Genomic DNA, 25469 nt, shown 5'->3' with positions numbered 1-25469 from the left:
TCTTTAATTCAGTGCATTCTAATGTTATATATAAATTTTGAGTGTTGGACTTGATAATGTCTTTATGAATAAGTTTGTGTTAAGTTATCACTTAATTTTACTTGTTGAACAATAATTTCACTGCTCTTCTAGAGCTTATAGTAAATGAACTTGAGTGATATACGCTTAGTTCCATCACCCTTAATACAAATCAGAGGGGATAAATAGGTGTATTTAAAAATTATTAAATAGGAAGTTGAATGTTTAACCTAATTTTAACATATGAAATATTAGGGATAACACAAAATATTCAAAATCAATCACAAGATGAAGAGATAGGAATTTTTACATATAAAACCCCTACACTAACTATGACATAAAAAACTATGGGATCTAAGACCTTAAATCTAAAGTCATTATATAAGATCAAGACATGCAAATTTACCTTATTGTTTTTCCATAAAACGTTACAAGTGTTTTTTCAACACTATAAATAAATTTTCAAAATTTTAAAAGTGTTTCTTAAATTTTAACAAACACCTAATTTTAAAAAAAAAAAAATTTTAGATTAAAAAACATTTCCTAAAATCACTACCAAATGGAATTTAAGTCTAAAATAAAAAGATATGTTTGAATCAAATTTATCAAGGATTATAATTTTTAATTTGGAAAAATCTCATTTTTAATTAAGAGATTCTAAAAGTAATCAATATCTTTGAAGAAATTAGGAAGTCAAACTCTTAAACTATATTTGATTTTCATAAATTTTAAAGGAAAAAAATGAAAGAAAGAAAATAAGGGAGCAAAATAGAAATAAGAAAAAGTAAAGTATATGTTTATAATTAATAAATTATTTTATATATAAAGATTAAATAATTTGAAGATGAATAAAATTTTAAATATATTTGATTTTTTATATTTTCTATAATAATTCTAACATGATTTTTTTGAATTAATGTAGATGTATTTGAGATAATTTTTATATTATGACTTTAGCCAGAAATTGAAATAAAAACCAAAATTATGATTTTTAAAATTGGTACCGTAAAAATTTTATTAATCATGAAGGAAAAATTGCCCATAAAATTTTTTTTTTTTAACTTTTACAAAAGATGAACATTTTTTTAGTTTCTATATTAAATTATTTTTTAATTTATAAATTATTTAAATAAAATTAGTGGACATGAGATCTCTTCTCTGGCTTAAAAAATAGCTTTTAAGTTGAAACAGAGAAGCAATAAGCCAGTCGGGAGCCTCCTGGCTTTGTCTTCAAAGAATGTGAACTAAACGGCAACGTTTGAAATTGAAACGACAACGTTTACATAGATTTCAAACTTGAAACGGCGTCGTTTGAAACAAAAAACGACGTCGTTTTAAGTGTCACGGTGCTTGCTCTCTCGAGAGGAGAAGCTCTCTCCCTCCCATGAAAATCGAGGGCTTCATTTGAATGTTTCGATCACCGAGTCTCCTGACTCTCCTCTCCTCCGCCCATGGATTTCACCGCCGGTGACGCCGTTGACCTATCCGGAACCGCCGTCCCCGACCACTGGTCCGCTGCCGACCAGAACCTCTGGGCTACCGACGATGACTACAGATCCTTCACCCTAACCCCCAAATTCTCCTCTGGCACCACCGCTCCCGACATCTCTCCTGCCAAAAAGTCTAAAAACTCCCAAAAATCCTCTAAATCCATGGGCAAAATGTTCTTCAAAACCAAACTCTGCGGCAAATTCCGTGCTGGCGTGTGTCCGTATATCACCAACTGCAACTTCGCCCACGGAATGGAGGAGCTCCGCCGTCCGCCGCCGAATTGGCAGGAGATTGTGGCAGCGCAGCACAACTACGACGAGGCGGAGCCACTTCCCCCATCGCCGCCGCAAAGGGAGGAGCACCAGATTCCGATACTGAGCCTGTCGGAGATGCGCTGCGGCGAGTCGCAGAGGTCGTATAAGGGGAGGCATTGCAAGAAGTTCTACACAGAAGAAGGGTGTCCGTATGGAGATAGTTGTACATTCTTGCACGATGAACAGTCCAGGGCGAGGGAGAGCGTGGCTATAAGCTTGAGCCCAACGGTGGGCGGTGGCGGGTACGGAAGCAGCGGCGCCAATGGGCCGAACCAGAAACCGTCAAATTGGAAGACAAGGATATGCAATAAGTGGGAGACCACGGGCAGCTGCCCATTTGGAAACAAGTGCCATTTTGCACATGGAGTTGCAGGTAATGATCAATTTTCAGCTTCTTTTTTAGCGTAAGAATAAATATGAAATTGTTTATGAAGTAGGAGAATATAGATGTCTCAACTATATATGGAATATCGAGTTTGAAACCAGAAATGGTTTGCATGCTGTGCATGTGAAGTGTTCAGTTACTGAAGATGAGAAGTTGCTGCATATAATGACTCCAAACAGGGAAATCAGCTCTGCTAATGCATTAACATTTAGAGTTATAGACTTGGTAATCCCATGGAGTGGGAGGTGATGAAATTGTTCTCTATGTAGAAATGATGTGGTAATTTCTATTACAGGCTAAAATTGGTAATAATTGAGTTAGAAGCTAGAATGCTTTGATGGTGCCTAAAGTTCCTACTTCGTTAAGATTTAAGTGTTGTTGAGTTAGTAACCCCATGAATATTTTGTTCTAAATTCTGGTAGTGTGAAGTGTTTAGTTGTTGAAAACTAGGAGTTGCAACATGGGACGGGTAATGATTCCAAATGAGTTTGAAACAAGAGTTGCTAATACATTGGCATTTGAAGTTGTTGAGGGAGTAATGCCATGTGAAGTATTTGTTCTAAATTCTAAATGTGCTTAAAGTATTGGTGCAGGATTATCCATAATGGCCTTGTCTTAGGTGCCTAAAGTTACTAATACATTGACATGTAAAGTTATTGAGTTAGCAGCTAGTCTTACTTATTAACACCATGCAAAATATTTTGTTTGGTAATAATTCATGTAGAAGTTAGTAACCTGTGTGAGTATTTTGTTATAAATTCTATTAGAGCTTAAATCTGCTACTGCATTGAGTCAGGGACTACAATGGTTAATATGCCATGCACGTGAAGTGTTTAATTATCAAAAGTTAGAAATTGTAATGTGGGGCTGGTGATGTCCCAGCGTAGAGTTGCTAATGGTGCCTGGCTCAAGATAGAAAGAGAGGAGATTTCCCTTTTTGTGGAATTCCACTTATAACCTTTTGTGTCAGTTGGGTCTTGCTTCTACTGGGTGATTATGCTTGCTGCCCCTATTTACATGACTCTGGCCTCACCTCAAACACTAGCATGAACATGAAATTATTTTTTTCCTTTAACTGAAAGAAAATATGAAGGGGGGAAAAACAAGTTTTAGGTCAATCATGATAATAACAACAACAACAATAAGAACAATAATAAATTTTTATCTAACCCTCTGCAATGTTATTCGCTTTCTTCAGCAGAGAATTAAGTTTAAAAATGTGCAAACTTTAAATGTTTTGCATTATATTTCATTTTCCTTTGACATTTTTCGTTAAACCAAACAAGAGAAATTAATATTCCTTCTAATTATTTACCCTTTTCCCTAGTGGTTTCTTAGATCCCAAGAGAGCTTGATTGTATTCCCATATATATATATATGTGTGTGTGTGTGTGTGTGTGTGTATGGGGTTGGGTGGGGGGGTGTGGATGTGGTGGTGGGGGTGGGTTGGTATTGCCATCTTTATCTCTCTTGAGTTGGATTATCCTCTGGTGTTATTATTCATTACTAAGCTGAATGGTCTCTCTCTTTACCCTAATTATTAATGATGGAAACATTATTCGGCTTCATCATTCAACATGCACCCATGGTCTTGTATTTTTTTTTATTTTTTTTTACTCAATGAATAAGAAGGATATTGTGCTAAGGAAATGAATTTTGGAGCTCATAACAAGAAAATAAGGTTGCCCTCTTGATAGCACTACCCTTCAAGAGATGACATCATCTGTATTTTAGCAGAATGAATCAAGTTGAAGAATGGTTCTAGTCTAGACATAGGTTTAAGAGGCCAGTGTATGATATAGTAGGCCTTCTAGTAACTCATAATCATGGTGAAAATATATTCTTATTCTTACAAGTGGGCTTCTGGTTGATGTCTTGGGACTTCTCCTTGTTCGGAGTGTCTTGGGTTCACCTCTGATTGGTTAGAGACATGTAGCTTAGCTGACTTGGTGTGGGGGCCAAATGCAAGGTGTGGATGTTAATCCTTTTGGTTTTCTTATAACAGGGGATTAGCTATGAACTTATAGTTTGACGAACATTTATACATATGTAGTGTAGGTTGTGTAACTACATACAATTCTCCTTAGGAAAGTATGCTATTATTTATATGTGAATCAAGGGAACTTTCCTTATGGATGCACAACTAGAATTTCTAAATACTTGTTGCCACTTATTCTTAATTGAATAAAAATGGTAAGAATATTAAAACCAAAGAGTTCAAAATTTTGTCAACTCATTCACCACTGTGCTGTATACATTCTGCTTTACTTTTAGTCTCACAGTAAGGTATCTAAAAGGTAGCTGAATGTGAAAGTTCAGGTTATGGGTTTTTTCAAAGAGTTCCATGAACAGGGAAGATTTGTAAGGAGTTTGAATTTTACGTTCTTGATTTTAATCCCAAAAAAAGTAGGCACGGAGGACCTAAGAGATTTCAGACTGATTAGTTTGGTGGGAGGCTTGTACAAGTTGTTGGCAAAAGTGTTAGCTAATAGGTTAAAGAAGGTGGTGTCTTCAGCTCAAAACGCTTTCGTCGAGGGAAGACAAATTCTTGATGTTGCTCTAATTGCCAATGAGGCAATAGATTCTTTGCTGAAACGGAATGAGAGTGGGGTGTTGTGCAAATTGAATATAGAGAAGGCGTATAATCACTTAAATTGGAATTTTTTGATGTTAGTGATGCAGAGAATGGGTTTTGGGAGAAGTGGACTAGTTGGATATCTTGGTGTATTTCCACTGCAATGTTTTTTGTTTTGATCAACGGCACTTTGTCGGGATTCTTCAACAACTCAAGGGGACTACGTCAAGGAGATCCCCTTTCATCCTACTTATTTGTGATCAGGATAGAGGCTCTTAGTAGGCTCATCTTTAGAGTAGTGAGAAGGGAAGGTGGGGGGAAGGGGGAGATAAAGGGCAGAAGCGGTGATGGGGTTTTGGTCACTCATTTGCTGTTCGCTGATGATATGCTAGTCTTTTGCGAGGCTTCCCAAGATCAGATGACTTATTTAAGTTGGTTTTTGATGTGGTTTGAAGCCATATCAGGTTTGAGAATCAATTTGGATAAGAATGAAATTTTGCTAGTAGGGAGAGTAGAGAATCTAGAGGCTTTGGCTCTCAAGTTTGGTTGTAAAGTGGGAAGGCTCCTAACTACTTACTTGGGGCTTCCCTTGGGTGTGCAACACAAGTCTGTGGCTGTTTAGGATGGGGTGGAGGAGAAATTTCAGAAGAGGTTTGCCATGTGGAAGAGACAATTTATCTCTAAAGGAGAGAGAATCACTTTGATTCACAATACTTTGTCTAGTATGTCCATCTACTTGATGTCTTTATTGTGTTTTCTAAGAGTGGTTAGATTAAGATTAGAGCAAATTCAAATGGATTTTTTGTTTGGGGGGAGCTTTGGAGAGGAAGCCTCATCTTGCAAAGTGGGATATCGTTTGTTCGGACAAAAGGAAGAGTGGTTTGGGAGTTAGACGTTTTCTACTCTCAATAGGACCCTTTTATGTAAGTGGAACTGGCGCTTTGCGAATGAAAGCGAGACTCTTTGGAAGCATGTTATTAGTAGGAAGTCTGGGGAGGAAGAAAGGGGGTGGTGTACCAGGGAAGTGATGGAGGGGTTTGGTGTGGGATTTTGGAAGGAAATTAGGAAGGAAGGGTCTCTATTGCAAAACAAAGTTGTATTTTCTGTGGAGGATGGTAAAAGAGTGGAATTTTGGAAAGACAAATGGTACTAGAACAATGCTCTTTGTGATTCTTTCCCCTCTTTGTATGCCTTAACAAATTCTATATAGGCTTAGTTAGTGGAGTTGTGGGACTCAATGGGTGAGGAAGGGGGTTGGAGTCCTAGGTTCTCTAGGCCCTTCAATGATTGGGAGGTGGAGGTGGAGAGGTTACTTGTGACAATATAAGGAAGGAGGCTTAATTCTAATTTGGAAGATAGGGTGTTGTGGAAAGAGACTAAGGATAGGATTTTTTATGTCAAATCTCTTTATAGTGCTCCAAATTCAAGAAGTGTTGTTTAGTTTCCAAAGAGCATCATATGGAGCCCTTGTGTTCCTACTAAAGTGGGTTTTTTTGTTTGGGAAGCCTCTTGGGGTAAGGTGTTAACTTTGGATCAACTTAAAAAGAGGGGGTGGACTTTAGCTAATAGATGTTTCCTTCGTTGTGCGGAAGAAGAGTCTATTGATCATATTCTAATTCATTGCACCAAGGCATGAGTTTTATGGGAGTTATTGTTTGCTTTTTTTGGAGTGATGTGGGTCCTTCCTTATTTGGTTAGAGATACCCTTCTTAGTTGGCATAGTATCAACATGGGCAAGAAGCGTAGTAAGGTGTGGATGGCAGACCCCCTTTTTTTTTTTTTTTTGGTGGTTTGGAAGGAAAGAACTAAAATTGCTTTTGAAAATGAGGAGCTTTCAATTCATAGGATGAAAAATTATTTTGTATGTAATTTTTGTTCTTGGACTAAGTCGATTATTGATGAAGGACCTCTTCCTTTAATCAACTTTTTTGATAGGTTGGGTTCTAGGTGAGGGCTGGTGATTTTGTGTATCCCCTCTTCTTTTTGTTCTTGCTTTGTGGCGCCTCTTGAAACCCCTTGTGTGCTTTGGATTAGCCTTAAGGCGCCCTTTTCTCTCTTCATATAGATATATATATATATCTATTTTTCTGTGCGTTTACTTATTAAAAAAAAATGTAAAGCAAAGTAATGGTATGTAAAAATATTCTAAAAATATTATTAATTAGTAATTATTGGAGAAAATTAGTTGTAAATTATGGAACCAAAGTAACCCCTTGAGAAAATATTTGGTGTTAGAGGCTATTAGTTTATAAATCATTAATTATAAGAGGATAAATGGGAATTAAATGCCTATTATTAAGTTTAACACAAATTTTATAATACAACTATATTTTTTTTATAGGTATATTATATAACTATATAAAGCCCGTAATTTCAAAAATAGATTAAGAATTGAGGCACATGTTATATAAAGGATGTTGAAATCTTGAAATGCATGTGTGGAACAAGCATAGAAGCATAAAAAAACAATGCACACACATATGCATTATATCTTGCTTATCTCAAAGACAATACGACTTCTCTCTTTGGCCCTTTCAATTTTTTGCTCATATTGATGAAGATATAACCTATGTTTCATTGTCCTACCCTAAACTGGAGATAACATCTCCTTATATTTCAGCAAAGGGAATAAAATGGAAGATTGGTTCTAGTGTATTGTGTGATATAGGAGGTCCTTTAATAAGTTATAACAGTGTGGAACATTAGAGAATGAATCACTCTCATTGTAAATATCATTAAAAAAACATAAAAAGACTAAAAAAGGGGGGAAAAAATCCCCAAAGCACCTTACCTCCTTAATAGTTGATTTATTGAAACAAATACGAAGAGAACCTTTTTCGTTTGACACATGTAATTAAATTGTTATTGTATTTATTGTCTTTTAAGGAAAGTAACTTAATAATATTTATTCCCCGAAATGAGCCTTTTGGTTTCCTTCTAAGAGGATACCAACTTCTAAAAGTATAATTTGATAAACATTTATACATATCTAATGTAAATTATGTCTCTATATGAAGTATACTCCTATATATTTATATTACGTGAATTCTTTTTATAGATGTACAACTTGAATTATTAAATGTATGTACTGCTTTTTCTTAGTTGAATCATAAAAAGTAAAACAGAAAAACCAAGAGGTCTGCTTTTCCTTTTTTTTTTTTTGGTAGGCAAAACCAAGAGGGATACTTTGCCAACTCATTTTGTACTTTACAAGATAAATTTTATTAACATGTAAATTCTCACACTAATCTAACTGAAAAATAGCTGAGGGTAAAAGCAGCAAAACTATGTAAGATGAGGAGCATGTGCATCTTGTGTGCCACTCTTGCTAATGTTGTATGGAAATATTCTGAAAAAATGTTATTGATAATAAGTATTAGTGGTAAACCATATAATTCAAGCTTGTTGTTTGAGAAAATATTAGATATTAAAGATTAATAGATTATGGACTATAATAAGGTAAAAAATACTTAATTCTTATTTTTATATTAGATTTAAATTTTATTGATAATTATAACAAAGTGTCGTTGATACTTAAGCATTGTGTCATATAATGAATATTATAAGATTGAAATGGATGTGGCAACTAGAGCATTAAACACGTCTATCTCGTTTGTATCAAAGATGCTTTAACTTTCCTTTTCCCCTTGCAATTTCTCCTAATTTCACCCCTATAGCGTTGTTACTGATCATTTCTTTGTTTCTGCTTCATCTGTTAAAAGACTCTGTCACTCTCTCTTGGATCTAGGTTTATTTTCTTGTGCTTTTGGGCATTTCGTTGTTTCTGCTTCATCTACTAAAAATCTCTGTCACTCTTGCTTAGAGCTAGGTTCATTTTCTTGCTCTTTTGGCTCATACATTTCTTCTCCCTTCAGTTTCAACTTCTTCCCTTCTCTTGAAAATTTGGGCTGACGGTTCTTTTCATTGGTGAAACCAAGTTGTTTGAACTACAAGATGTGCCAATGACGATGGTATTGAGAGTTTTTAAGTCTAGTGGTGTAGGCAATTAAGTTCCAAGTATGAGTGACCAAACAATTAAGACAATCAAAGGTCGTCAGAGTTGTCCTTTTCCATCTCAATGTCGATCCGAGAGTGATCCTTCTGACAAGAAACTAAGAACTTCTCAAGATGGCTCGCGAATAGTCCTTCGAAGTCCAAAGTAAAAATGTTGTTCAAAACCAAATTATGTCATAACTTCCTCACTGGGGTGTGCCTGTACACAAATTGCAATTTTGCTCACAGAATTGAAGAACTTCGTTGACCCCCACCAAATTGGCAACAAATTTCAGTAGCCACCAATAGGGAGTGTAATGTGGTGGTATTAAGTGAGAGACAAGCAATACCTACAATTTATTCGTCAGATCTGTGTGGAGGATCACAGAGGTCACATGAAGTGAGCCATTTAAAATATTGTTGAGATGAAGTGTGCCTAAACGGGGGATAGTTGCACTTTATTGCATGATAAATATTTGAAAGAGAGGGAACGTGTGGTGATTAATTTGACTTCATTAGTTGACAGTGATGGTGCTCATGAGAATAAGAGTAAGTCGAAGCAAAATCTATCAAATTGGAAAACAAAGATATGTTATATGTGGGCATCAGGTGGGACATGTCGGTTTGGGAGTAATTGCAGTTTTACTCATGGGTATGGAAGTATTGATTAATTCTTTTGTTTTTCATTGTATTGAATAAATATTAAAGTGTTGTTTATGAAATAGGTGATTGTCCATAATAGTCATGTTTCTAGCATCTAATTTTCTAATATATTAATTGAGACCTAGAAAGGTCCACATGCTATGCACTAAACTTATAAATGACAACATATGAGGCTATTAAGTACAAAATGAGGTTCCCATGTTGTTTTGTAGTTTGTCTCTTGGTTAAAAATTTAGGTGATTCTATTTACGAAAGGTGTAACTATTGAGAAAGAAAAATGTGGTTAACTAGGGGCTGTCTACAATGAAACTTTTCTTGTACGATATTAGAGGGAAATTTGTTCATTTATTTGGAAAAATGTCTTCCTTTGTTTTGTTAACTATGCGGAAGTTTCTTCCTCATTTAAGGGAAAAAAAATTAGAAGTTTTTGCTTACAATGAGGATATCCTCTTGCAACACTTGTGTGCACAAGTGCACATATCTTTTGGCCTGCCTTATTAGGTATGTTTTGCTTTCTGATTCTGTTCCAGTGACTTTGGCCTTAGTTTCAAATTGTAGGGCACCTCTGCTGTACAACAAAAGGGTAAAATAAGGGTTTATTTTATTTTTATTTTATTTCATTTTTCTTTTATCAGAAAGCTATTTATTGCATTTCTCATGTATTATTTTCTATTCTTGGTACACCTAAAGTTATTTTGAGAAGATTTTATCGTCTGTGCCTTCAGTTGAGTTATTGTTATTCTTGAGTTATACTTACCATCGAATTTGTTCCTCAAGTTGTATTTGCTATCAACATGTTGATGACCTTGCATTCAATTTTTCTAGTATAAATAAAAGATAATGTTGCAGAAAAATCATCAGATTTAACAAAATGTACAAACAAAGCAACAGCATAATTTCTAAGGTTGAAAGGAACAGGGAACAGACCTTGTGAGAAATTCAAAGGGTATGAAATTATTGTGGTAGCTCCCAAATTGTCTATAATATTCTTACATTGTTTGTTCTTTTAAACTTTATTATAGCAATATGTGGCTCTTCGCTTGAAAATAATGCTGCTCTTATATATATATATATTCCCATTATTTGTGAAATTAACATGGAATTTCGCCACTACCAGTATGTCTTTAGTGTTTAACTTTAAAGTTTAAACAATATTTTCATTGATTAATTACAATACCCAAATTAGGATATTTAGGGACAAATTATGCTTAACCCTAGAGTTTTCTGTATCACACATCTTTTGACATCTAGTTCTTGGCATGGTTTGCCTTATTAGTGTCACATAACTCCTTCCCTTCAGTTTGTTCAAAATGCAATGATATAGACTCAATTACTATCTGTTTCAGCTGCCCAGGTCTATATATTGGGAAGATTTTTCCCAAGCTTTCCCTTCCAGTGGTTGATTGAACAGGATTTAGATGTGATTGCATTGGGGTGCTGTTTGATTATCAAACATAAAATATCTTCCCGCCTGTGCAATTGTGATTCTTATGGTTTATACTTGTCCCAATTTCCAAATATTGACTGAAACTCACAAAAGCTGACACGAAAGAAGTAGAACAGGTATGGAAGGTGTTTTGAGTATGTGCGGCCCTTAGCCACCCTTCTAAGCCAGCCTTCCAACAACCCACACGAGATTAGATCAAGGAACCCACACAAGCACACACGAGTTTATAGGGCACCAACCCTAACTTGTATTTTATTACTATACCGAATAAGAATACAAGACACAAATTAGCAAAGCTCCCACAATAGCATTGGCGAGCTCATGCTCTCTCAAGATCTTCCTCTCTAGATCCGTCTGTATGAGTGTGTGAATGTACATGTACTCAAGGAGGTTCTCCTGTCTCCCTTTTATAGAGTGGCTGCCACCCACTCCTTGTTGGACTAGGACTCCTCATCCTTGTTCAACTAGGACTCTCCCTCATAGGTTGTGGCACCAACCACTTCCATTAAGACTTTGAGTCGACTACAATTACAATGAAAATAGGGACTCCTACTCAATTTTGAGTTCTTGTGTCTCAGGATTCTTATCTTCTCTTGCATTAGGACTTTGCTTCCCATCCAGACTTGGAGTCTCGTGCATCGGGAGTCTCTCTCCTCATGTTGCTGCCCATGCCTCTATATCTAGCTCATGTGCCTTCCAAGTTCTCCTTTGGTCCACACATCTGAGTCATATCCATGCTGAGGCTTCCATCCGTCTCTGTGCCCAAGCCCCATGTCATTGCACCTATGGGTTGCATCGCATCCTAGCTCCTTGCCCTTGGCTGCGTGCTTTAGCAAGGGTCACTAACACCCCTTGCTCATGTCTCAAGCCCATATGTCTTCATGTTGCTGCTATGGCACCGTGCCATGTCCCATCCTCTCTTGGTGCAGCAACAAGTCATGGCATTGTGCCCATGACTCACCAAGTCATCTCCTTGGACAAGGCATTGCGCCCTTATGCCACCTTGTTACTGTCCTAGGTCACTCATGGGGCCAAGGTGCCGCTAGCTCCCACACGCTGTACACAATGCACACCAGTCCCATACACAAATACAAATATTGATAAATGCACAAACACATGCACACATTCATGTATAAACACAAAATATTTTTTTTGCCTTATACTACTTGATATTAAGTCCCTGGGATTTGTTTTAGTTAATGAACTTTAGGAAGTACTTGGTTCAAATTTTTGAGGGTTTAGTTGCAATTATATTTATTCATACTCGGTTTGGATTAATTTCTCTAAGTTTAGTTCTTTGGAAGTGAATCTTGGTTTCTAAATGTCTTAACATTGTTGTCACAACATGATTTAAAAATCGTATCCCTTCTCCTTTCTATATCATTGGGCTCCCATCAGTGCACTCTATCGTACCTTGAGTTCTCCTTCATGATCATGAGGCAATCTCTTGTAAATGTTCTCATTCGGCAGGGTTTCTTGGATTGCTTTCCATCTTCACCCCAAACCTGCCTTTTGATGCTATTTTCACTCCCTGGAGCACCTAACTGCTAGCTATGTTAATCATCTCATCACCCAACCTGGTTTAAATGAGGGCATTATATTGCCTTTTCTGTTGGTACCTGCAGCATTTTTCAACTAGTTGGTTTTTAACAAATCAGTGTATTGGAATTAAATTTTGATTTGTAGACTAAATTTGATTATTCTTCCTATATCTCTCAGGCCACTGAAACAAACAATCACTAGAGAATCCCTAGACTGCTTAAACAATAACCTAAGGCTAAAAAATTTTCTTTTACCTATCAAAAAAAAAAATAATAAAATAAAAAATTATGAGAGAGAGAACGAGAGAGACTGAGAGCGAGAGAGATCAACAGCGATGGGAATGCGCGACGCGCGGAGAACAGGAGGAAAAGAAAGGCAAGCAGCTTCGGGGTGGAATCTAAGACGTTTGAGTTGGAAATGGTGGAAAGGGGAGGAACAACCCTAACCATAACGGAAAGTAAGAGAGGGGTATCGTCTTGGGTGCGAATGGGTTTGAACAGCGTAGGGCTGTTCATGGAAGGTCTTCAACAGTGCATCGAGGATATGAGGGTTGGAAGCTGGGAGAAGAGATGGAAGGAGAAGGGGCGAAGCTTCTCCATGGTGCGAGTATCTAACAGGGCGGGGTGCTTCCTGCGGTTAGGGGTTGTCGATGTGGTGTCGAAGAGATACAGTATTTGTATCCCGAAGGCCAAAGGGGATAAGGGGGGTTGGACGGCGATGGTGGAAGCGTTGCGCCAGATGGATATCACTGTTGGCAAAAAGGTACAACAGGAAGAAGTAAGGGCTTTGGGAAGGCCGCGCCTGGAAATGGTGAAGGGAAGGTCGTTCGCGGACATGGTGAAGGGTTGGGAGGACAAGGAACCCAATACCATTTGAGTGGAGGTGGGACGGGAGGAGCTAAGCAGAAACCTTAGCAGGCTGGAGCATTGTTTGATTGGAAGCTGGAACCCTAGCAACGAAAAAGGGGAAGACTTGGAAAATTTGGGTTGGAAAATGGCAAAGGCATGGGGATTGCGTGCATGGGTAAAGGACGAGCTCTATTGGAATTTGAGTTCGTGGAAGAAGCAAGAAGGGTTCAGCTGTCTGGTAATAAGGTGGTGGGAGGTGTGCAAATGGGGTTAGAGCGGTGGAATCCAAGATCGGGGTGTATGGAAGAGGGAGAGGTAAGAAGGGAAGTGTGGGTGAGGATACTGGGGCTACCAGTTTTGCTATGGGTCCCATCGGTGTTGAGAAGGGTGGGAGATGCTTGTGGTGGTTTCTTAGATGTTGATCTAAGGACGGAGAGCATGGAGGAATTACAATGGGCAAGGATTCTGATCAGATCGGACGGCGTGAACATCCTTGGGTCGCTGGTGATAGGGGTGGAAGAGATGTCTTACTCCCTATCCCTATGGTGGGAGGCAGTGCCGGTGTTAAGGCAGGACGAGGGATGGAAGCGCGGCCTGAGCAATCATCCACGAGGGGAGGTTAGTGGTGATGGAGCTCCATGCGCCGGGTCGAGAGTGGAGGAGATGGTGGGCGCGGGGTTCGAGGTGTAGCGCCAGTCAGAGAATGGGACGGGTCGGCTGACGCAGGATGAGGGCTCAGTAGAAATGGACTTTCTGTCGCAAGTGGGCTTGCTGCGGGGGCCCGATTCACTTGCTGGGTCCGTGGGTCCAGGCCGGATGATGGATTGGGCTGTTGGGCCCTCATTAAAATTAGGATATGAAAATCCAAAGGGGGATTAGACTGGGCCACGACAAGTTAAAAGCTTGGGGCGGGCTGCAGACGCTGGTCTGGGCCACCTTCAGAAGGGGAAAGCCACCTTATCTCAGACCCATTTAATGGACAATGGGCCCCTTTTAAAAACCTTCTCCCCTGGCCTCAACGGTAATAATAAAATTACCATTATGGAGCATGAGTTCATCAGATGCAGAGAAGAAGAAATGGGGAGAAGACAACAGACGACCCTAACATATCAGGGAGCAGAAAGGATGCTGGAGGAAGAAGCTGCAAGGTATGACTTAGATGTAAATTTGGGGGGCCTCAGGGCACAAGGGGCTTCTTCCTCTAATTCCTTTTGTTTTGGTCGGTCTCCGGAGAGGGAGGGTTACGACCATTCTGGGGTGCGAAGGGAGGGGGAATTGGTTGGAAGTGGGTCACGAGATCCAAATGCAGAAGAACAAACAGAGAAAAGGAATGGCTGTTGGAACTTGGTTGAGATCAACAGTGTCGAGCCTCTGGGAAGAAACTCGGGGTGGACTGCATACCAGACGGAGTTCCAAGAGGGTAGCAAGGAAGATCAGCTGAATTGGGAGGAGAGTAGTCTGATTAAATTCAGTCATTTTTTAGGCTTTTCTACGGAAGGCTTGGAGGAGGAAATTCTGAGCTTCTTGGGCAAAATCAGAAAAAGAAAGGAAAAGATTGTAGGTAAAGGCCTGCTGGAGGTCTCAAGGTTTGAAAGGGAGCTTAAGAGACTAGAGTGCTCTGTTAACTATGAGAGGAATCTAAGAAGAAAGGCCCTATGCAGGGTAGAGGGAACCAGAAAGTAAGTGTCCAATGAATTTAAGAATTTTGAGTTGGAATGTGAGGGGTATGAATGATAGGCCCAAGAGGAAAATTATTAAGTCAGTTATCAGGAATCAAAAGGTGGACTTGTTCTGTATTCAAGAGACGAAGGTGCAAGTGATGTCTGAAGAGATGGTGAGGAGTTTAGGGCCGAGAAGATTTCTTGATTGGAAGGTTTTGAATGCTAAGGGGACAGCAGGAGGTGTCATGATTTGTTGGGATAAAAGGTCTTTGGAGATGTTGGGGGTGGAAGAGGGCCAGTTTTCCATTTCCTGTAGATTCAGGAATGAGGGTGATGGTGCAATCTGGGTCTTCACGGGGGTTTATGGGCCTTTCTCCAGAGAAGATAGGGAGTGCTTATGGGAGGAACTTGGGGCAATCAGAGGATTGTGGGAGGAGTCGTGGTGCTTAGGAGGTGATTTCAACACAACGTTGTACCAAGCTGAAAGAAACAGAACTGGGGGAATTACTTCAGCTATGAGGAGATTTGCCCAGATCATAGACGAATTAGGGCTAGTTGATATTCCATTGCAAGGGGGTTCCTTCACTTGGAGTGGGGGGCTCAATAATCAATCGCGGGCCAGGTTGGATAGATTTCTAGCGACTCCTAGTTGGCTAGACCAATACAGTAGGGTTCTTCAAAGAAGACTACCTCGTCCAACATCGGATCATTTCCCGATTCTGCTAGAGGGTGGAGGGATAAGGAGAGGCCCGTCTCCTTTCAAGTTTGAAAATATGTGGCTCAAAGCTGAAGGGTTCTAAGAGTTGATAGAGGGGTGGTGGCAAGGGATAGTGGTTAGAGGCAGGCCGAGTTACAGATTAGCGACTAAGCTGAAGGGGTTGAAACAAAGTTTAACAAAGCTGGCCCTTTCCAAGAGCTGATAAAAGGTCTTTGGTGCTGATTCCGAAGAAAGGGGGGGTGGAGGATTTAGGTGACTACAGGCCAATCAGCTTGCTTGGGGGCCTTTATAAATTATTGGCTAAGGTGCTGGCCAATAGGCTCAAAAAAGTTATAGGCAAGGTCATATCTCCTGATCAGAATGTGTTCATCAAAGGGAGACAGATTCTTGATGGTTCCCTAATCGCAAATGAGGTAATAGATTCTTGGCAAAAGAGGGGAGAGAAAGGTATAATTTGTAAATTGGACATTGAAAAGGCGTATGATAGCATCAATTGGCAATTCTTGCTAAAGGTCATGCAAAAGCTGGGTTTTGGGTCAAAATGGATAGGATGGATGTGGAATTGTATCTCCACTGTCAAATACTCAGTGCTGGTGAACGGGGTCCCAGCTGGGTTTTTCTCAAGCACAAAAGGGTTGAGGCAAGGGGACCCCCTTTCCCCATACTTATTTATCATGGGTATGGAAGTCCTAAGTGTGCTCATCACAAGGGCCGTTGAAGGGGGATTCATCCATGACTGCAGGATATGGAGAGGAAGAGAGCAGGCTGTTAATATTACTCACCTTCTATTCGCGGACGACACAATTGTTTTTTGCGAAGCTAAGAAAGAGGCTCTTTTGCATTTGGGCTGGATCCTTTTTTGGTTTGAAGCAGCCTCAGGTTTAAAGATTAACTTGGACAAAAGTATGGTAATTCCGGTAGGGAAGGTGGAAGGGGTGCTGGAAATGGCGGCTGAAATTGGGTGCAGGGTGGGGCAGCTGCCTACTGTTTATCTGGGGCTGCCCCTTGGGGCACCGAATAGGGCATCCTCCGTTTGGGATGGGGTGGAGGAGAGAATGAGGAGAAGGCTTGCCCTTTGGAACCGTCAATATCATAGTTCTGAAAGGCGCGCCTAGGCTCGGGGCGGCGCGACGCCACCCTCCGGCGCCTCGCCTGAAGAGAGGCGACGCCCCTTCACGAAGGCGCCGCTTAGGCGCGCAAGGCGCTCGCCTCCAGCAAGGCGCTAGGCGGTCGCCCGAGTCGCCTCCGACGGCCCGACCAGGTACGATCTCCTTCTCCTCCTTCTTCTTCTTCTTCTTCTTCTTCTTCTTCTTCTTCTTCTTCTCCTTCCTCTTCCTCCAGCAGTCGGGTTGCAGAGAGGCCCCAAGCCCTAGCTTTTTTTTTTTAATTTCTGGGCCCAAAACGACGCCGTTTTGGACACTGTGCACTTAAGTGCACAGTGACCAAAACGACGTCGTTTTGGAGCCTGTTCATTTAAGTGAACAGGGACCAAAACGACGTCGTTTTGGACCCTGTTCTTTAAAAAAAAAAAAAACAGGCCAAAACGACGCCGTTTTGACCTGTTTCTTCCATCCAGCCCCCTTTTCTGGTCTTTCTCAACCCGAGACCACTGCCATTTTTTGCCCTAGCCTCTTCCGTGCTGGAGAAGTGAAGAAGAAGAAGAAAAAGAAGAAGAAAAATAGGGGGAAAATAGGAGAAAAATAAAGGGGAAATAGTCACGTACCTTCCGGACCTCGGTATTTTTCTTTTTTCTTCACTTTTCTGCATTTTTTTCCATTCTTACCTCATAACTCTCATTGGTAATTTTTTTTTTTAAAAAATAAATATTATATTTTGAGTTTTTGACATGGAAATTTTACAAAATAAAAATAAATAAATAAAAAGCACTCATGCATATTTGTTGTTAATGTGATATTTGATAATGTGATATGCATTTTTTTTTCAAATTTTTTTCTTAATTTAATTATAATTATTTTATTGTGGAGTATAGATAATTTGTTTGCAAGATGGATAATGAGAGTGAAACTCAAGTGGACTCTAGTGCAAGTGGAAGAAGAGATCCGGGGTGGAAATATGGTCGTTTGGTTAATGAAAAAGATTTGAACACCATCATATGCATTTTTTGTGAGAAAGTAACCAAAGGAGGCATCTATAGACACAAACAACATCTTGTTGGTGGATATAGAAATGCTAAAAAGTGTAGAAAATGTCCGGAACATGTTAGAGAAGAAATGGAAGAGTATATGAGTTCCAAGAAAAATCAAAAAGAGCAAATGAATATGGGGAGCGAATATGTTAATGAAGATTTGTTTGGTTTGGAAGATGAAGATATTGGTGAGGAGATTAATAGTAGAACGAATGTCACCAACATTTCTAGTGGAGGTAGTAACCGAGGAGGAAGTGGTGGTAGGACGTTTTCTTCAAAAAAACCAAGACAAAAAGGTCCTATGGATCATTTTTTCACTCCTAATGCAGAGATGGTTGTTCAAAATCAAAGGAGTGGAAAGATGCATCAAACTACCATCAATGATGCCTACAAAAAGGAAGCAAGAGAAAGAGCTTGCACGCTTATCACAAGATGGATGTATGAGGCTGCTATTCCATTTAATGCAGTCACATATCCGAGTTTCCAACCAATGATTGAGGCTATTGGCCAATATGGTGTGGGTATGAAGGGACCAACTTTTCATGAGGTAAGAGTTACCAACCTTAAGAAAGAATTGGCTCTCACAAAAGATTTGATGAAAGATCATATGGTGGAATGGGGGAAAAATGGATGTTCAATTATGTCGGATGGATGGACCGATAGGAAAGAGAGAACTTTGGTGAACTTTTTGGTTAATTGTTCAAAGGGAACCATGTTCATGCAATCCATTGATGCTTCTTCAATGATTAAGACGGGAGAAAAGATGTTTGAGTTACTTGACAAATGGGTAGAGCAAGTTGGTGAAGAGAATGTTATTCAAGTTATAACAGATAATCACTCAAGTTATGTGATGGCAGGTAATAAATACTATTTCTTGAATTTTTATTTACTTTTAAAATTTGAATTATTTATCTTGAGAACTTATGTAAATTTATTATCTACAATTTCATATAGGGAGGTTGTTAGAATTAAAGCGTCCACATTTGTATTGGACACCATGTGCTGCACATTGCCTTGACTTGATGTTGGAAGATATTGGAAAGCTACCAAACATCAAGAGGACATTGGAGAGGGCTATATCACTAAATGGGTATATTTATAATCGCTCAGGGCTACTCAACATGATGAGGCGGTTTACTGGACAAAGGGAATTGCTTAGGCCTGCTAAGACTCGGTTTGCAACTGCTTTCATCACATTATTGCGATTGCATGAACAAAAAAACAATTTGAGGAAGATGTTTACAAGCTCAGATTGGTCAGATAGTAAATGGGCAAAAGAGCAGAAGGGGAAAACTATAGCCAACATAGTTCTAATGCCTTCATTTTGGAACACTATTGTGTTTTGCTTAAAGGTTTCGGGTCCCCTAGTTCGTGTGCTTCGTTTGGTTGATGGTGAAAAAAAAGCTCCTATGGGATACATCTATGAGGCCATGAATAGAGCTAAGGATGCAATTGTGAGAAGTTTTAATGGAAATGAAGAGAAGTACAAAGAAATCTTCAACATCATTGATAAGAGGTGGGAGATTCAGCTTCATCGGCCTTTGCATGCAGCAGGGTACTTTTTGAACCCGGAATTCTTCTATGATAAGCCAGAAATAGAGCATGATGCCGACATTATGAGTGATTTGTATAAATGCATCTTAAGGCTAACAAGAGACCCTGCTAAGCAAGAAAAAGTTGTGGCCGAAGTGAGTTTGTTCACAAATGCCCAAGGACTATTCGGGAATGAGTTAGCTGTTAGGACAAGAAAGACTAGAGCACCAGGTTAGTTATTTAGTTTTGTTTATTTAAATGATTAGATTGTATTTTTGCTAAAATAGGTGAATTGTTTCACTAAATTGTTAATATCTATACTACAGCTGAATGGTGGGCTGCATATGGAGCTTCAGCTCCAAATTTGCAAAAGTTTGCAATGAAAGTCCTCAACTTAACATGCAGTGCATCAGGTTGTGAACGGAATTGGAGCATCTTTGAGAATGTGAGTGACCAAATCCAAAATAATTACAAGTAATAGTCTAATAGAGTCTTGAATGTAATTTAAAAGTTAAAATTTTAAAATATATTTATGAGCTTATGAATTTTTGCAGATTCATAGCAAGAGGAGAAATAGGTTAGATCATCAACGCTTGAATGATTTGGTGTACATCAAGTATAATCGAGCCTTGAAGAGAAGATACAATGAACGTAACACCATTGACCCAATTTCCTTGAAAGATATAGATGATAGCAATGAATGGTTGATAGGGAGAATGGAAGATGAGGATTCTCATGGAGGTGCACAAGATGATTTTGTATTTGATGATGACAATTTGACATGGGGTGATGTTGCTAGAGCTGCTGGAGCTGAGGAGGCCAGGTTTGATACTAGAGCTAGAGCTAGAGCAAGCTCAAGCATAATACCACCAACAAGGGGGATAGCTTCAAGTTCTAGAACTTTGCCTTCTTATTCACTAATAGATGAAGATGAAGATGGAGACATGGTTGATTCAGCAGATGAAGAAGATGGGGAAGGCTACAAATGTGGTGATGGAAATGATGATGATGATGATTTTGTTGATTTAGAGGAGGAGTGATGATTGCTTGTTGTGGACAAATTTGTGATTTAAGTGTTTTTTAATGATGTTTTTGAATTGTGGACAAATTTCATGTTTTGGACCTTTAGGTTTGGAAACTTTGGATTTGGATATGTATTAGGCAATTAGCAATATGGATTTGGATTTGTTTTTATGCTTGGAGTTCTTTATTTTTATGTTTTTTGTTTATTAAATTGAAGTTTTGGATGATATTTGATGATTTATGTGTTTAGGACAAATAAATGATTGTTAAATTTGATTATATTATATAAAAATATATATGTAAATTAGGGTGCGCCTCACTTCACTAAAGCCCGCGCCTTAGATGCGCCTTGCGCCTCAGGCTCCAGGACTACTTTGCGCCTTGGTGCGCCTTGAGCCTTTTAAAACTATGGTCAATATTTATCCAAAGGTGGGAGAATTACTCTTATAAAGAGTACGCTGTCCAGCATCCCTTTGTATCAAATGTCGGTTTTCCGTATGCCTAAGTCAATGGCAAGAAGGATTGAAAAGCTTCAAAGAGATTTTTTGTGGGGTGGAGCCAATGGGGGGAGTAAGGTTCACCTTGTTAGATGGGAGGTGGTGTGCGCGGATAAAGAAAAGGGAGGGCTGGGGATAAGGAAAATTTCTCTCTTGAACAAAGCCCTCCTAGGCAAATGGATTTGGAGATTTGCGTGTGCTAAGGAGGAGCTTTGGAAAAAAGTGCTTGAGGCTAAGTATGGGAAAGAGGAGCTTGGGTGGAGGACAAGGAAGGCAAATGGGGCGTTTGGTGTTGGAGTTTGGAAGGAGATTCTGAAGGAGTCCAGTTGGTGTTGGGAAAATATGGGGTTCAAGGTGGGAAAAGGCAATAGAATAAGGTTTTGGACTGACCTTTGATGCGGTAACAATGTGCTGTCCCAAGGCTTCCCGAACCTCTTCTCCATGGCTGTCCATAGGAATGTCACAGTGGAGGAATGTTGGGATCAGAATGTGGGTCAAGGAGGGTGGAATTTAAGGCTATTAAGGGACTTGAATGATTGGGAGTTGGGCTTGGTGGGCAATCTCTTAGTTGCGTTGAGGGATTATAGTGTAAATATGGAAGATGATTCGGTTTTTTGGAAAAAGGGTGAGGACGGGCTGTTTAAAGTCAAGAAAGCGTATAATGTGTTGGTAAATTCTCAAGGGCTGGATTTTCCTCATAGCAATGTTTGGGTGGACAAAGTCCCAACCAAAATTGCCTTTTTTGCTTGGGAAGCTACTTGGGGGAAGGTCCTCACTTTGGATAGGCTGCAGAGAAGAGGGTGGCATTTACCTAATCGGTGTTTTTTGTGTGGGTGCGAAGAGGAAACGATTAATCATATACTAATACATTGTACAGTGGCAAAAGGGTTGTGGAACATCATTCTTGCGTTGTGTGGTGTACAGTGGGTCTTTCCAAATTCAGTAAAGGAGGTTCTTAGTAGTTGGAAATGCTCTTTTGTGGGGAGGAAAAGGAAAAAAGTGTGGAAGTCCATCCCGTTATTCATTTTCTGGACTATATGGAAGGAGAGGAACAGGTTAGCTTTTAAGGGGGGGGGTGTTGGCTTATCAGAAATTAAAAACTTCGTTTGTATACATTATTTGGGGATGGGTTAAAGTGTACATTGATATGGAGTCGAAATCCCTAATAGGTTTCTTGGAGTGGTTAGCCTCCAATTAGGGTTTGGGTTGTGTTGTTTTTTGTTTGTGGGTTGGTAGCTTCGTATACTTCCTGTATGCCTTGAGGCTATTTGCCTTTTTTATATATATATATCGTTTGCTTATCAAAAAAAAAAAAAAAAAAAACCTAAGGCTAAAGTCTGTCAGTTTCTACCCAGCATATGCACACATACACACATGCAACTTGGCTTCTGAACTATTTTCAAATATGCTAGGCTCTCCCATTCTTATTCCTCAGCATATATATATATGAATTTTGTAATCTTCGCCTGGTACTAATTGATGTTAAGTCCCTGGGATCTGTTATGGTTAGTGAGCTTTAGTAAGTATGCGGTTCAAATTTATGTGGGTTTATTCACAATCAGATTTCTTTATGTTGGTTTGGATTAGTTATTGTAGTTTTATTTCTTTGGAAGTGAATCTTGTTTTCTTAATGTATTTCCCTCTTAGGTATGAGTCAAGTTTCTATTACAACATTATGCAAGAATTATATCCTTTCTTCTTTCAATCATTGGTCTACTATCAATATACTCTTATCTTACCTTTTGTTATTCTTCATGATCATCAGGCAACCTGTTGTAAATATTCTCTTCAGCAGCATTTTCTTGGATTTGTTGTCCATCTTCACCCAAAACCCACTTCTTGATGCTATCTTCATTCCCTGGAGCCCCTAACTGCTGATTATGTTGATCATCTTATCACCTAATTTAGTTTAAATGTTAGCATTTTGTTGCCTTCTCTTTTGACATTATTCAATTAATTGTTTTTTCCAAGCCTGTCTATTGGGATTAAATTTTGCCTTGTAGACCAAATCCTCTTCCCTTTGGACAACCTTAGGCCACTGAAACAAGCAATCCCTAGGCCACTGAAACAAAGACCTAAGATGAAGGTTTTTCAGTTCCAGCACACCATAGATACTTTCTATTAGTCTCCCATAGTACTCATTTATATATTTTTCTTATACTTAATTCGCTATAGTATTTTATAAACCTACATTTCCTGTTCTGAAATATTTCTATTTATGTTGGGAAAATTTAACCCATTTCATTGGACAAGCATCATTGTCAATGTAGTTTGGTGCAAGAATTTTTGCACCCCTTTTGCTGCCACTTGGATGGATAGACCAACCTTCCTATAGATTTACTGTGTAACTATGATTTATGACATATAGACAACATCTAGGTGATTGTGACTTGCTAGGCAAGGAATCATATCTGGTGCATGCTCCATCATGCACTCCAGATAACACATTTTGCACAAAAATTTAGCCAAGGAATACAGCCTTCCCCTTTCCTTCTCGGTTTCATGTCTGCTAGTTGAACATAGCATTGGCTAAGTCATGCTTTAGTGCTACGAACATAAAAAATTGCAGGCATGTGCGCACACATGGAGGTGACTGTGACTTGCTAGGCAAGGAATCATATCTGGTGCATGCTCTATTATGCACTCCAGATAACACATTTTGCACAAAAATTTAGCCAAGGAACTAACCTGATACAGCCTTCCCCTTTCCTTCTCGGTTTCATGTCTGCTAGTTGAACATAGCATTGGCTAAGTCATGCTTTAGTGCTACGAACATAAAAAATTGCAGGCATGTGCGCACACATGGAGGCAATTTATTCGGACACTTCCTATATTGATGAACGATTAGCCTTCTTAATTTTATTCAATCAAAATTCTCATTTTCTTGGAAGTTGGATCGCAAAACACACACACACCCACACAACAAGCAATTTCTACATTTGGAGGTTTGTTAGCTCTTAGATACAATTGGTAAAAGGAGTGAGGTGGAAGAGACACTTACCTTAAGGTGTGATTGATCAGGAATTAGAATTGTGCTATTAAATGGATTGAAACCATGAAATTTCGGTTGTTTGGATCACCAGGTTGGCATGTTATTTAGGTTCTCCCCACTGATAGATCATCAAACCTTTATGTTCACAGAATTTTCTATAGATCACAGGGTGCCCAGTGAACCTTCTCTATAGAATTTTCTCTAAAGTGCCAGGCTTCCTCCCTAAGCTTTAACTAACAAACTCAAATGGGAGATTTTAGAGGCTAGCTGTTTCGACTCTCAGGCAAGGAAGAGTGGTTGTGGTAGTAGTAGTGGGTTGTTTCAGGTTGGACTCACCCAATTGTTTGTTAAGTCTGGGTTCTATGTAATTCTAGCCTTTAGGGTGAAGTCTTCTGTATCGGGTGTTAGTTTGTTGTTTCTTTTTCCCTTTCCTTGTATTCGGCTACTACTTGTATACTCCGTGTGTACTTTTTGCACCTTTTCCAAGCGCTTTTAATATATTTGCTTTGTTTACCTATCAAAAACAAAGTTCTTTATCATCCTTACCTTTGTTGAATTCCCCATGGCACCTCCCCTATTCAGAATGAATGTTAAGAGTGCCTCCATGTTATATTACTGGAAAACCTCTGGCCTTAAATATTATGTTCCAAGTGAAGTGAAATACCAGTACTGTAAATTTCTGGCATTCTGGAACCTTTTTTTTGGTTGGTGGTGCATAATGGTTGTGAAATATTAAAAAATAAGTTCAAATTGTGATTCATCCATAATGTCATTGTAAATTTATGTAATTGTAGTGTCCTTTTCTCTTCCTGTGTTGTTAAACTCATGCTGCTAAATGTCTATGTATCAGAACTGCATAAATATGGTGGGGGTCTTGTGGAGGAAGGTGGAGACTCTTCTTCTTCAGTACCTCCAGAACCGAAGCAACAGGGCGGTGGGCCTCCAAAGGTAACAACAGACACCATGGTGGCACCAGCCCTTTCTGCTCCTGCTACTGATGTTTTTCACATGGGAGTGGGAGTTCCATCTCAAAGGCCTTCTGTAGTGGCCCCCAAGCCTGGCCAAAGGCCCCTTCAGAAATGGAAAGGGCCCGACAAGATCAGTAAGATTTATGGTGACTGGATTGATGACCTCGAATAAGAATAGGCTCACAAGAACTTGTTTAGAGGGTGATTGCTGGTGGAAGACACCGCTGGTGAAGTTATTCGAACTTGTTTAAATTTTTGTATCTCTGACCTGTTCTTTGGCCCCCTTTTTTTTTTCTTTTTCTCCAGAGTTGGAACTTTAGCTTCCTTTTGTATTATTACCGTATGTCAGGAACCATCCTTTGCTCTGTGGATCATATGCAGATTCTATAATGTAAATCTTCTAGTTTTCTTAATATTATCTCTTTCTGCAGGGAACTTCTTTCTTTTCAGGTTTTTTAAACACATTGTTCATGGGAATCCTATACTCTCCCCCAACACCCTCCTTTTCAGTTTCTGGTAAGAATCTTATACTCTCTACCAGTTTTAGTTGCCACAGGAATATAAAATAGAACCTTAGGGCCTGTTTGTTTAATGTTTTCAAGAACTGTTTTCTGTTCTTGAAAACAAAAAACACCAAAAACTCGTTTGGTTAAGA

The 25469-nt window shown here is 39.1% G+C and overlaps 2 protein-coding genes across 2 annotated transcripts; both read left to right on the top strand.

Annotated features, from left to right (window-relative positions):
* The first annotated feature begins 1178 nt into the window (after positions 1 to 1178).
* Positions 1179 to 25227, top strand: LOC100256185 (zinc finger CCCH domain-containing protein 56). Its single transcript, XM_002271486.4, has 2 exons — positions 1179 to 2196; positions 24697 to 25227. Exons 1-2 carry the CDS (start codon positions 1470 to 1472, stop codon positions 24984 to 24986), a joined length of 1017 nt encoding a protein of 338 aa, XP_002271522.1. The 5' UTR covers positions 1179 to 1469; the 3' UTR covers positions 24987 to 25227.
* Positions 17569 to 20528, top strand: LOC100255782 (uncharacterized). The gene is made up of 4 exons (XM_059733764.1): positions 17569 to 18658; positions 18756 to 19565; positions 19661 to 19779; positions 19889 to 20528. The coding sequence occupies exons 1-4, from the start codon at positions 17662 to 17664 to the stop codon at positions 20372 to 20374; spliced, it is 2412 nt and encodes an 803-aa protein (XP_059589747.1). The 5' UTR covers positions 17569 to 17661; the 3' UTR covers positions 20375 to 20528.
* Positions 25228 to 25469: the final 242 nt, after the last annotated feature.

Source organism: Vitis vinifera, chromosome 16 (genome assembly GCF_030704535.1).
Source record: "Vitis vinifera cultivar Pinot Noir 40024 chromosome 16, ASM3070453v1".
In the NCBI taxonomy this organism is placed as follows: Eukaryota; Viridiplantae; Streptophyta; class Magnoliopsida; order Vitales; family Vitaceae; genus Vitis; species Vitis vinifera.
This window is presented reverse-complemented; position numbering and strand designations above follow the sequence as displayed.